The 13,788-nt window shown below is 41.4% G+C and overlaps 1 protein-coding gene and 1 long non-coding RNA gene across 2 annotated transcripts in view; one reads left to right on the plus strand and one right to left on the minus strand.

Annotated features, from left to right (window-relative positions):
* LOC132246580 (uncharacterized) lies at window positions 1-5,661 on the plus strand. Its single transcript, XR_009457974.1, has 2 exons — window positions 1-540; window positions 5,209-5,661. It is a non-coding gene; the product is annotated as an uncharacterized LOC132246580 (long non-coding RNA).
* The window catches only part of UHRF1 (ubiquitin like with PHD and ring finger domains 1), a 26,251-nt gene continuing 15,765 nt past the window's right edge, over window positions 3,303-13,788 (minus strand). Inside the window, exons 8-17 of the mRNA XM_059719852.1 lie at window positions 12,354-12,477; window positions 12,161-12,268; window positions 10,123-10,227; window positions 9,060-9,166; window positions 7,309-7,471; window positions 7,056-7,193; window positions 6,491-6,605; window positions 6,228-6,385; window positions 5,386-5,484; window positions 3,303-4,780 (exon numbers count right to left, since the gene is read on the minus strand). Coding sequence (XP_059575835.1) covers window positions 4,634-4,780; window positions 5,386-5,484; window positions 6,228-6,385; window positions 6,491-6,605; window positions 7,056-7,193; window positions 7,309-7,471; window positions 9,060-9,166; window positions 10,123-10,227; window positions 12,161-12,268; window positions 12,354-12,477 — 1,264 coding nt within the window. The 3' untranslated portion in view covers window positions 3,303-4,633. The remainder of the gene's footprint in view (window positions 4,781-5,385; window positions 5,485-6,227; window positions 6,386-6,490; window positions 6,606-7,055; window positions 7,194-7,308; window positions 7,472-9,059; window positions 9,167-10,122; window positions 10,228-12,160; window positions 12,269-12,353; window positions 12,478-13,788) is intronic.

Here is a 13,788-nt window from a genome sequence, read left to right on the forward strand (position 1 = left end):
GCTCAGTTGCGGGGAAGTGAGTACGTGAGGAGCGGCACAGCGGCGGGGGGAGGGGCGGGAGCGCGGGGCGCCCCCTGCGGCCGAGCCTGGCCCGGCCTCGGCCCGGCACGTGCCCGCGGGCCCACGCCGCGTGCAGACACAAGCGACACGCGAAACACACAAAACGAAACGGTTCAACACAAAAACTCACAGCAAAACGCAAAATACAACAAAGCGGAAACAAAACCAACACGACGCACAATCTGAAACAAAAAAAAAATGACAACAAAACACGCAGAAACCCATTTGAAACGAAACGCACCACACAAAACCGTTTGAAGCGAGACAAATCGGGCACCGCTAGCAACTCTCTCCGTTCAACCTGAAGCACCGCCAGCAGATTGGTGTCGGAGGAAGTGACGGTAACGAGCCTGTCCATGCGGACCGCGGGGGAGGTGTCCCGGTTTACGTTCAGCCGCGACAGAGCGACACCTCCCCGCGCTCCTCGGGACGGGACGGGACGCGGCGTGCTGCACGGGAGAGGCTACGCGATGATACCTTGTAAGTACGGTACTTTACAGAAACATCTCCGCCGGCTTCGTTAAAAAAAAAGGAATCGATTTTTAGGGCCGAAACCTCTTGAAACTCACAAAGCCGGCATAAAATCGTGGAACTGGATGTTCAGGTTTTTTAATTGCTCTCGGGCTTGTGAGAGTCGCCGCTTACCATTTTCAGTCTCTACCACCGTGGATCCTGTATTTAAATGAAGGCAATCGCCTCGGGCAAGGCTGGCTGCGTATTTAAACGAACGGACAAACCGAAGTTTCTTAGGACTCCAGCAGCTGGGACTTTACGGTGAGGCGATGCTGGTTACATTGAAAAGTGTATGATTTGAAGTCTGTTGGAGGTAAGTAGTCGTCAGCGGTGCTCCCAGGACGCTATCGCACGGCCCCGTTTCAAACAGACTAGGGAGGACTCTTGCCATAAAGCAGACCGCTCAGAGTCGTTTTGGCAGCGGCCCTTCATCTGCAGAGGCTGCTGTGATGCTTGTGCTGCAGCAGTTACAGCCGCTACGTACTGAGGTTACGACTGCGCGCCCCTCATCCCATACCTGGACCAAGTGCGGCACAGCAAAGACGCCTCCTCCCAGAGCTCTGGCGCAGCCTCTTCCCCTGTGAGGCTGTGGGGCAAATTAATGAAGTTTGGAAGCAGGAAGAAGTGTGTTTTCTGGTACGCTGCAGGGAGGAACTGTAGAACCTTAACAGGGTAGACGTGGCATGGAAGAGCTGGGACCTGCATTTTTATTTTGTATTAAAATTAAAGGTTGAGGTTTCAGTCTGTAATTTTAAATCGAGTCAGAAGTGTTGGTCAGAAGTCGAACATGAGACACCCTTAAAAAAAATAATTTAAAAGGATCATTTGGAGAGGAGCCAAACTCACTGGATTTATTCTGCACTGTAAAAAGAAATTGCCAATAAAAAAGACATACTTGGAAGTTTTTAAGTTGAAAATCCCTTAGTAAAAAAAAAAAAAAAAATGGATTTGGAAAATGCATGACAAGCAAATGTATAAGCAACGGGCTGTGAATTGACTATTGATACTATGACATGCACCAGTTAATTCACCACTTGCGGTACAATTATCATTCTAATAAACGGAGCTTTATATTTCGAAATCCACAACAGGCCTAAAATCTGTAATGCATCTGAATCACTCCTGAAATGTTTTAATCTATTAATCCGTGTTAAAAAATTAAAAGCTTTAAGAGCCAAAATATCACAATGAAAGCTTATATGAAGCCAAATTTTCTTATTGTAATATGGACTTTAGATATTGAACAGAAATGTAAACAATTTACTGCAGCTTATGCATACACAAAAAGAAAGAAAAAAAAAAAGGAGAGAAAGATTTTTTCGGGGGGGGGGGGGAAGAGAAAAAAAAAAAAAATTATTTTTTCTTGCATTTCCCCCTGCATCAAGAACACCCAATTCATTATCAGTTTTTCAGTGAACAACGGAAAAAATTTAGTGGGGCCTACAGCCTCAAGAATAGAAAAGTATTAGCTCACAAAGGTTAAAGTAAAGCTTTAACAATTAATATGATGGAATTCTCCTTTAAAAAGGGCAAATCAGGTGATAGCAATGCAATGTCACTGCCCTATCTTTTCACATCCACTACCCCTATTTTACATCATTTAAGTCAGAATTCTACAAAGCTCTTTTCCTCATTAATAGCGAGCATTTTTCATTCTTAATTATGAGAAAGCCACAGCACCCACTAGCAACTATAAATAGATCTAACAGCAACGTGACACAATTCTGGTCATTTTTTATTGAATTTTCCAAATATGCAACCGTTGTAGCTTTCCACAGATTTGGATCTCAACAGCATTGAAAGTTTATCTAAGGTTACCCCAAAAAGTGAGACCTGCAAAATCTGTATGCCCATATCACTGGCTGTATCTACGCAAGATGCTTTATGGCACAGTAGACTAATGTATTGCACAGTAAAGCATCACCGTCTACACGTGCAGGTACTTGCGCAGTACATTAGTCTACTGCGCAGTACATGTACTACCTGCATGTAGCATGAATTGCATGTGCAGACACACACACTTTGGGGTTTTTTATAATGTTGAAAGGAGAAATGCATTTGTTCCGAATTGCAAGTCTAGTATTCATCAGAATGAATGGTGTCTGACAGAATACAGAGGGTTCTGCACTTTCCAGAAGCCCTCACTATAAAAATATTTTCAATGCAAGAGAGAAACAGTCATTAACTTCCAACTATTTCATTCATAAAGAATTATACCTTTTACTGAACATTTTCAGTCACTCTATAATTGCATGCATGTTCAGTGAGGTCAGCTTTAATTAATATTTTGAATACCAGTCTGTATCAAAACATGATTTTGTTTTTCAGTACATATTTATACTTACAAATATTTGTTCATAAAGAAACATTTCTACTCATAGATTACATACAACAACTTTTGACACAATCAACATCTTAATTTTATTGTCTTCTACTTCCCCTGTGATTTTTCCCCATCTCTAAATCTTACGGGGCAGTGTATAATGGAGCAACAATAAAGATGTCTGAACAGTCCATTTCCCTATTTCCTTTAAACACAAATGTTTAAAGTTTTGTTTTTAAATTCCAGCTGTTTTTTTACATTTATTCTTGAATTTCATCTATAAAATACAGGGGTGGCATTTTCAAAGGCTGCTTAGAAAGATGTCAGTTTAGATTCAGATTAATCTGTTTTATGCAGGGTTTCAACCCCAAGATTTAGAAGAAATGTGAAAAGAAAGGCAAACAACTTTAATCTGAACAGATATTTATTTTGAGAACTTTGACTTGCACATTGTACAAAAATTGACAAATTCAGCAAAAAAGCCTATAAAAAGTTTTTTCTGACCCTAAAATATTAACATTATAATTTTTAAAAAGGGTGAGAGTTAAAAAAAAAATAAAAAAAATACAAGTACATTTGTTCCAGTCTGTCTGCAGTAAAGTGTGATTAAAAGATCCCTGTCATCTTGAGGTATTAAACTGCAAACTTTGGTACTGTTGGGGAAGAAGAGGAGCTGGAAATCAAGACTTCCTGGTCTCATACAATAAAAAGGGGGGGGGGAATAAATCACAAAATGGTTCATAAAAAAGTTCAAAGTCTGTTGTTCTCCTGTTTCCAGACAAGAATGCTATGAAACAAAGTAAATTCACGTTACCATAACACACCTAGCTAGCATTAGGAAAAAACCTGAAAGTTTGCAGTTCCATGCTAAAGAGAGATACAGCTACAGTGTTATATTTTAACCCCAAAATAAAATCCGGTTGGCAGTTTAAACATTTCAGTGCTTAAAAAAAAAGAAAAGGAAAAGAGAAAGGAAAATGGTGATTCAGAGAGCCCAGTCTTTCAAAAAAAAGGACCAAAGGCACTTAAGAATGGCTTTACTATATTCCACAATGGCATTCCGGATAGAAGACAGCACCTGGCTGAACAAATAGTTCTCCAAGAAGAAACAAGTCCAACTGAGGTAGTACTTCGTATTGCCCCAAGTACGTGGCTAAATGCAAAAAAAGACTTTTTGTACACAAAATTGGTTGGGAATGGCTTTTAATAATTTGATAAAAGCGTAAGAAAACTAGGTTAAAAAAAATCCAAGACGTTCACAACCTGGGTAACAGGTCACAAGCCAAGAACCATCTCAGAAAAATTGAGCATCAAAATACTGCCAAGAAAAGGTAGGCATTTATGGCCAAATCCACAGACTTCAAAGATTGTTCTAGCAACCAAGCCATTTTCAGAATTAAAAAAGGGAGGAGGAGGGAGAAAAGGAACTTTGAGAACTTTCATGCTCATTAGCAGCCTTACCGGAAGCATGTTGTAATATTCAAGGAAAAAAAATAAAAAAGAGTTCTGTCGATGAACAGCAGGTTTCAGAAAAAACCTGAACGCAAAGTCTAACATTAAAAAAAGAAAAATAAAACCCACAAACATACAAAAGCAGGTCCCTCAAAGTCTGTATATTTTATAACAAGGAAGACTTTACTTTTAGGGAGAGGGTATGGGGGACTACATATTTAAATTAAGCCCATTGAAAACCCATTAACAAGTCTGAACAAAGAAAAATAGAAGTGCTTTACAGAATCACCGTCCATTGCCGTAGCCAGGAAAGAGCTGAGTTAGGAGGGTCTGCAGTGTTTCATTCACTTGCATAGTATAGTTTTTGCCAAGATCATAGCGACAAGCTGGACAACTATACACATCTGCTTTGAAAGATCGGTCCAAACAATCCTGGGAGAGAGGAGGCAGGAAACAAAAAGAAAAAGAAAGAGATGTAACTGAAGAATTAGGTTACTTCCCAGACTATAAGCAGAAGTGTTCCCCAGCCATGCCCTTGTTGACAACTGGGGAGCAGGCAACTGAAGCAGTGAAACAATGGAAGCTTTTGCACCTGGCAGTAAGTTTCATGTCTTCTTCTACAAAGACATTTAGTCACTGACACGTTTCAATATAATGCTATGTAGTATTCAAATCCAACTGAAATTATTATTTAAATCCAGTAAGAATTCCTCCATGGCTGCTAACAGCAACCCCCAATTTCTGAAGGAAAGAAGAAGTCATAGCTTTACTCATAATTGCCATACAGACCACTTTACTATCTAGTGTTTTAAGCTTATTCAACCAGGGGGATGATTCTGAATCTTTTGCTCTCTCTTTAGCAGATGGTGGCAAGAGAATACAACAGCACTCCATTAATTACTTGAACTTGACCAGGAGAGAAAGCAAACCAGTGGCAAGTCAAGGTAAACAGCTAAACAACTGGCAGCCCACGGTGCAATGCTGAAGCCTACTGGGAGAACAACTACAACTTAAGAACGGGCATCCCGACTACTCACCTTGCAGACATTGTGCTGGCACACTGTTGTGACTGGTCGAAATACCACCTCCTGGCAGCAAATACATAGAAAAGCTTCTTCCACTTTATTCAGGAATTTCTGAAATGGAAGAAAATTGTCATTCAATTGCTACTGCCTTCCAAATATGCAGCATGATTCAAGTGACTGAAGCTTTCCATAAGACTTCCTAGTTTACAGAATTCAGGAAAAAAACCCAACAACCACCTTGCAGCATGATGTTGTGATCACTGTTACTAATAAAAATCACGCTGCAGACATTTGGGCAGAAAGACATCACTGGACATAGATGGACTGAATTTGTTTCTGGAAGCTGTTTTTCATGTGAAGAACTTAAAAGAGCAGAGGAAGCCAACAATGTAATGCATTGCACAGCAATTGTGGCTACAGCATTCAGAATGGATAGCCACTTTTTCAGCCTTCCTGACCCAAAAGGAATGCTACATTCCTATAGGCCAGGGCTGTCAAATGGGTTTGGCCCCTGGGGCTGGATCCACACTGCAGGGCTTCAAGAACCAGAGCTGGCAGCAGACCAAGCAGCGTCAGGGAACCACTGGTGTTAGTGTAGCTGCTGCTCACTCCCCCACCACTGCCATACATCCAACAGGCTCCACAGCCTGGATTTCAGCCCTGCCTGTGAACTTCCAGCTCTTCTAGGAGCCCCTACGAGGTAAATGTCACAGCACTGCAGGCTATAAAATCGGACACTTCTGCTAATAGGCTACCCCCGCTTTTAAAGGAGTCAGGCCAAGCAGCCTACATTTGGAGACAGCCAGGTAGCTACTTCTATTATACAGTTCCCAGGTAAGAAGTATCTGACATACCGGTCCATCTTTGAGAGCTTCTAGTACTTCATTCCACAGTTTTTCATTGGCTTCATCATTTTTAATGAGAGCCTTTTGCTGAGACGTCAGCTTGTATGGCTCGACTTTAGTCTTCTTTGGGGTCCCTTTAGGAGAAGCAACGGGTTCTGCTTCACCCCCTGAAAGAACACATGAACCTTTTTAGAGAGAAAAAATGCTGAACTGCCTATAGCACTGAAAAAAATTGTATAAATTTGCCTCATCCACTTGCCTCCTACACCAACCTGTTGATTTCCTTTTCCTCTTTCCCTTTCCTGTTGGTGTTTCAAACTCATCACCGCTTTTATTTTCTTTCTCCTTTTCTTTGTTCGCAACAGCTTCCAAATACCCTTCAGGATACTAAAGGAAAAAATGCATTAACACATAACCAGGTGCAAACATACAATTCACTGATAGGACCCCATGCATTCCGTTAAAAGAAGTTAAATTATGTACACTTTGAATGGCATTCACATGTTGAACTTCTGTCCCTACCCCCAATTTGACAAAATCCAATAAAAATAATTTTTGCTTGTATATTGGGACAAGTAGGGAATGTATTCTACTAAACTAAGTTTAGCTCTTAGCTATGTTAACAAGCTGGTAACAAGCAGTCACCAGTACTGAAGGTATAGTTATATACAAGTAATTCCTCACTTACAGGATTACATCATGTTAATTCATACGTCTCTTCTTCAAACAAAGCAGAATATCCAGAGATGTTTGCCAAGATCTCCCTCCGTCCCTCCCTTAGACCTATACTCCTCCTAGCTCAATGCCCAGTAACACTTTTTCAATAAGACAGTGTACCTGAATTGTTAGACCAAGCTTTTTCATCCTGTCCTTCCCATCCTTAGTCCAAGGGGCAGGTTCCTCATCATCTCTCCTGAGTAGATAACGCCACACTAAAAAACCAGATTTCCCCGTCTCAGGCCAATATTTCACAACCTAAAAGGAAAAAAAAAACAACAGCCTTCAGAAGATACAGAAATTTCCTCTATAGTCAAATACAAAACCAAACCACTCTTTTCTAATTCAGTCCAAGTTAGGAACGTCTGCTTACCTTGTATATTCCATCGTATCGGTTTCCCTCTACTGGGGCATATTTGCTGTGTTTGCCTCCCTTTACACTTCTCACTACCCTGACTGGCTTCCCAGCTCTCCAGTCCTTGGCCTCTGATCCATCTTTATCATTGATAGGGGCACTGCAATTCAGAGCTAGAGCTCTGTAAGAATACATTAAATTAATGTTATAACCCATGGGGGGGAATATTTAGAATTAAATATAAATTAAAGCATAATAAACATAAAAAAAGGATATGAACGTGAAGCATGGTAACAATACATCAAATGTTTGATGCACTGATGGTAGCACTAGCAAACCCACTGGGGATCTGTGAAGAGGAGAGATATGGCACCAAGGGTCCAGCCAATACTACTGTGGACCCAATTACTGCTTCCAGGGCAGCTTGACATCACCTGTCTTGATCACAGACAAAGTGAGAAACAATGGCTTTCAGGAAAGTTACCCATGTATAGAAAACATGATCATGAAGACTCTTTAAGAGTTTACTTTAGCATGGACCATATTTTAACATGGGAGATCACCAAAAAGATTATCTGGATTGCCATTTTTACTTAATCTTGCAGGCCATCTCTAATTTCCAACTATGTAACATCCTTCTGGCAACAGGGATACTAAACTTTTTGGAGGAGAAATATTAGAAAAGGATTTCATGAGATTAAAAATGAGGTGAAGACGACGCTCCCAGATGACCAACCACCTCTACAGTTCAGTAGCAAATGCTGCATAGATGACAAATGGGCCACAGGCCAGAATATGAAAGCCTTTGCTCAAAATTCATCCCTCTGTTCATGCAGGGTGCAAAATAAAGTCTAATCCCATTTACAATACCATATTTATGTGCATAATACACACACTTTCCTAAAATAAGCCTTCCAAAATTGGGGTGCATGTCTGGTCTTTTCTACCCAGAATAGAAGCATGGAAACACTACAAGATGGCTGCTGCTTCTTTTTCTTCTCTTTCCTCCAAGCATTAACACATAACCAGGTACATGCATGGAAGGAAGGGCAGAGTCCAGGAGGGGCAGATCCAGGGAGGCTGCAGTGGTGCCTCACTTTGATTCCTGCTCTACCCAAAGTTTAAAACCAACTGCCCCACAGCAGCAGTGGCATTTTATTCAGACAGTGCTAAGAGAGTCAGCTGACTTAATGGCTCAACAGAATCTACCCAACTCCAGCTAATCCTCTTTGCCCCACAGGGGTTAACAACCCTCTCCCCTTTTTAATTATCTTATGTTCCACTAACCAAGCTCTCCTTTATTCAGCAATTTTGTTGTCAAAATACAGCCCTGCCAGCTGTTGTTGCTCTTTTCAAAACCCTTGATCTGTCTATGAAGTTCCAATCTCCAGGAGCAGCTAGTTTTAGCCGGTGAAAGGGTTAAAATCATAGTTTTTTTTGCCTGAGCAGGAAAGGGAGGGTGAGCAAGATGAAAGTGTGGCTCCCTCCCTGCTATACATAGCCGTAATTGTAGAAAATTCTTTTCTTTATTCTGCCTTCCAAAAACAAGGAGTGTCTTTTTTGGCAGCATGTGGTATGCGAGAAAATACAGTATGTTATTGGGAATTTTCCCACTGCATGTTGATCTATAATCAGCTATACAAAGCAAAGCTCCTTTGAAAGTTTTTCCACTTGTTAGTTTTCTGTGACAGCATTAACAGAAGAAAGTTTTTCAGCCTGCCAGACACTATGTAGAAAGCTTCATGAGAGTTGGTTTGAATGCTTCCAACCTGTTCATGTTGGTAAGTTTTTGATCACAAGACTGCCCTGCTGTACGCTTGTTCCCAGAAAGATCACGACCTCCGCTCCCTGTGTAAGTGAAGGAATTGCCGTGGTCCTGAAATGATATATCAAATGGTTTAGTCGCACTCAGAATCCCATTTTACAGCCCTCTGTTTTAATTTTTTGAGACAAGTTTGGATTTGTAGCTTTGCCAGACGCATAGTTGCCCCATGGCCCCTTCAACTATTGTAGCCAGTACAAATGAAGCTATAAAGGCAAGCTGGTGTATATTACCAGTTCATAGACAGCTATGCTCCAGTAAGCATCACAACACTTTTCCAAAAAGTCCCTGACAAAGTACATTCTGAAGAACATAGTTCCAGGTTAGACAAGGAGAAGTAGGCAAAAGAACAGCTCCAGCTGAACCCAGAGAAGTGTCCTCTAGCAATGCCATTAAGAGGGACAATGAAAAGCTGCTTTTCTTCAGCACTTATGTTGCAGTACAACTTGGTGGCACGAAAACCTAAAGCTTATGAAACAGGACAAACCAGATGTGTTTTACATTTTCAGCTGTCTATTTCACAAATATTGTCAATACAGTACTAGAACATAAGGAAAATGAGAACTAATGCTAAACAAAAGCAGGTTCGACACAGTAGTAGCAATTCATCTGTAGCTCCCAATTCTGTGCTGAGAATTGGGCACAGAGAGATACAGAAATAACACAAGTAGTTCTCAGAGCATTCTTTGGAAGGAGGAAAGGGATGCCTCAAAAGGCAGCTACAGCTTCCTAGCAGAAGCTAGATATACAGATGTGGAGATTATTTAATTTGGCCCTGTCCCTCTTAATGGCATTACCAGAGGACACTTCTCTGGGTCCACCTCGAGCTGTTCTTTTGCCTAGCTTTCCTTGTCTCTTCCGGAACCATGTTCTTCAGATGAAAGGTATGATGCAGGATGTAGAGGATTAGATAAACAAACCCAGGATTTTTAAAAATACAACAGCTGAATTCAGTACGCTTAAAAGTTTTGTATAGAGCGCTACCAGAAAACAATTCCAAGATTTCTTACTATATCATCTTCATAGCCGCCTGCCAGAACCAGGGAATAAGCACCGTCATTGCTCCTGCCATGTATGCCTGCTACATGAGGCCTGTGAACACCAGATTCGCTCACCTACAGGAGAATAATAGTTTAATGGGCAGCTGTCCATAACAGACCAATAGAAGCTTCAAAAATTTAACTCCAAAATGAAGAAATTATGATGCAAAACTGATTCACTAATGGTCCGCAGGGATGGGGGTCAAGGGGGAGGAAGGGTGCACAGCAGCAACATCTCTCTTGGCACGATCTCTGTTTTTTCTAAAACAAATGCCTGCATCTGGCTCCTGCTATTTATCTCCACCTAGATATCATACATACTATTACACGTTAGAATTAGGCTTTGAAAATCATTTTTCACTAACAGAAAACATGGAAACATACATAAAAGACCCAACAACGTTGCCCTAAAATTTTTACATAGCCATTTATTACTAGTGAAGAACAAGCATAAACACTATAAAGGCAAAAAGGAGCATTGGCACAAATAAGGAAATATTAAAGTTGATCCCAACTTCAGGTTGAAGGAAGAGAAGCTGGAGAAACGCTCTTCAGAGCAATATGCCAAGAGAAAAGAAGTGGACTTGTGCTTTAACCAGATTCCAAAAATGTGCTCTTTTGGGTAATCACTCACTGGTTTGATGAGAAATCTAGTTGTTTAGTACATTACAGATACTACAGTTAAATGCTTGAGATAGGAAGATGGTTTTTATTCCCACTATTTAGAAAGCCAATACCAAACAATTAAAAGGAAACACTCTGGTAAAGTTCAGTGCCCACTTCTCCCCATTTTGTAGCAGAATGCAAAAGTCTCTATTTCACATACTTATGTCAGTAACAGGGAACCCCTGTCCTTTACTAGGCCAACTTGATTTAGGCAAAGAACCAAGGGTCAGGCAGCTAAGGGGGCAATTAGCTATGCCTGGCCCTAGAGGAGAGGGGCAGAAGGCCCAATCACATGGCCAGGAGGTGGATGGACTGGGGAATATAAACCCTGTCCCAGAGCAGGCAGGGGTAAGGCAGGGATAGGAGTTAGGATTTTCAAGCTGCAGGAAGCAAAGCTTCAGGGAGCAGACAGATGGGCTACCAGAGGAGAAAGGACTCTAGGCTGCAGGGGAATGGGAAAGAAGTCCCAGCACCACTGGACAATGAAAAATAAGCACTGTGAGCCAGTGTGGCAGTCCTACCATGGCATGTGATTAAACCTGGACGGGGAGACTTTTCTTTGAAGCTGAAGCTCATGTTTTTTTTGTTCCAATACCAAAGGACCAGGTGTGGCTGGAAAAAATGGATTGGAGGCCACAGGGGTGCTGCAGGGGAACTTAGCATAGAGCCCTTCTCAAGTCAGGGACCTGGCAGGCTGTGTGGGGGCAAAGCCCAAGCACTTTAGAAGGAGGGCTGCTGTTCGTTGGAGGACCACAGTACCAGACAACAAAGACTGGGGGTGCAAACCCAGGGCCTGCGAGCCTAAGTAGGCCTCAGCCCAGAGAGAGGCCTACCTCCCAAAGCCCTCTTTTTGCCCCCTAGGGGCAGCCTCCTGGTCAAATTTTAACATCAAGTGTGGCAGGAAAAACAAAAAGGGTGGGACCCCAAGGGGCCAGAAGGGGCAACAAGGTGGGGTCCAGGCATCATCCAGGACAGGCAACCTCGCTGCTCCAGCACTGAGCGTGTTACAAGGCCCCTAAGGGAGACCTCTGCAAAAGAACATTGACCTTTTTAAAAATTAAAAGTTTTTCTGCCTGTTCATGTTTTTAAATAGCTTTCCCCATCTTTCTAAAGCGTAATACTGCATAAAGACAAACAGAATCCCTCGTTCTTAATACATTATTATTCAAGTTATGGAACGCTTACTCTAGACAGGACAGTGGTCTTTCTTTTTTCCAGTTCATGTGCATTAGCACATATGCTGGACTGGCTGCAGTTGCCAGTGCATACTGCTCATGCAAGAGTTGCATTAAATCTATTTTTGCCCCTGGAGGTTCATTCACTCCAAGCTACTGCTTCATACCTGAACTCTGAACTTCCACATGGTGCCCACTGGTACACCAGGAATTGGTCCATAGTGGTTAGAGGGGACAATGGTGCATTCCCTTGTGCGACCCACACATGCCATACCCTGTTTCAAACAGAAAGCCAGGTGAGCTAAATAGTACAAGGACCACAATACTCTACATTTCAACGCAGAAAAGTTTCACACTCACCTTGCCCCAGTCTCTCCGTGAGGACGAATTAGCTGATGCCATTTTTGCCTTTTTTTTGCTTTCTTTTAACTTCTCTCCTGCTAAAACCACTTCACTTGCATCATTGCGACATTCAGGGCAATACCTAAAATTACCAATCAATTAAAATTAGCTTGCAAGAGCAATCTGTAGTTAAAAAGTTCTCATCTTTAGAGTATGCTGGTGGATTATAAAATAGCACATTTGAGAAATGTATTATTTGAAGTGAATAAAAACCACAGTATTCAGGATTTACAACTGCATACTAGTTAAAAGTTTTAAGACAGTGTGCTTGCATAACTTTCCTGACCACAATAGGCAGAACTGTTAAAAAACCCAACTGTACTCGAGAATGTCAGAATAAAGCGTGTAGAAAGGATGAAAAAATGCTAGTCCACAACATGCTTTAACTGGTATGCTTCTCAAAAACCTAGCTTATACTGAGCAAAGGAAGCCATGTGAAAGAGGCTCTGTAGTATTAAATTAGCTAATATTCTATTAGCTGGCATCATTCTGACTATGGGTACTGCCTAGAGGGGGCTTTAGTCTTTACTAGTACAAAAGGTTTACTAGTCACCATCCTGAAAAGAACTAAATTCTGTTCCCCACACACTGTTCCACAAAGTCTACAAGTTGTTCTTGCGGTTACGGTAATCAGTGATAACAGAATTCATCAGATAAGTTACCTTTATGCAGTACTAAACTAGCACATAGACATCACCTCCATGACAACGCCGCATGCAGAGAAGGAAAACACATTCATTAAATGATTTTGCATGCCCACGCCAAGATGCCTTTAAGAGGCTTAACTCTCGAGTGCTGAAAGTTCTCTTAAACAGTCAACTGAGGAACCCATCACCACTAGTTACTCTTGAAAATCTAGTCAAGGAGGAGACCAGCAGAAAGCTTTTAGGAGTTAGAGTAACATCAGAATGAATGCTCTATCCAACTGAACTGTATACTGCTTGCTAGTCACTCTCTCCTTGGCAAATCTGCACCTGTTCCTGGAATCTCCATTCAAGTAATGGGTCTATTTAGAAGTAAGCTGGCCAAATAAACCCCATATTTATGGACATTCAGAAACAATTTCCTTTGTTTCTTTGAAAAATATTTTGAATTTATGCTCAAGAAAGAAGCCTAGCTTTCAGGAAAGGCCGCATCAGGTCTCACAACAAGCGATCCAAAACTTAAGAGGTCCATCCTAATTTAGAAAAGGTATAGCTTGATAAGACCAGTACAGTTTTACTAGCATTAAAAAAAAAAAAAAAAAAATCACAGAATTGCTTCTTGAGATTGTAGCCTCCATCAAAACAGAGGTTGTAGATTTGCTTTTACACTTAGCTCCTGTCCACATGAGTTGGATAAATGCCCCTACAGGTGTAGTTTTTAAAATCAATACTACAGGACACAGCCTTAA

Source organism: Alligator mississippiensis, chromosome 16, assembly GCF_030867095.1.
Source record: "Alligator mississippiensis isolate rAllMis1 chromosome 16, rAllMis1, whole genome shotgun sequence".
In the NCBI taxonomy this organism is placed as follows: domain Eukaryota; kingdom Metazoa; phylum Chordata; order Crocodylia; family Alligatoridae; genus Alligator; species Alligator mississippiensis.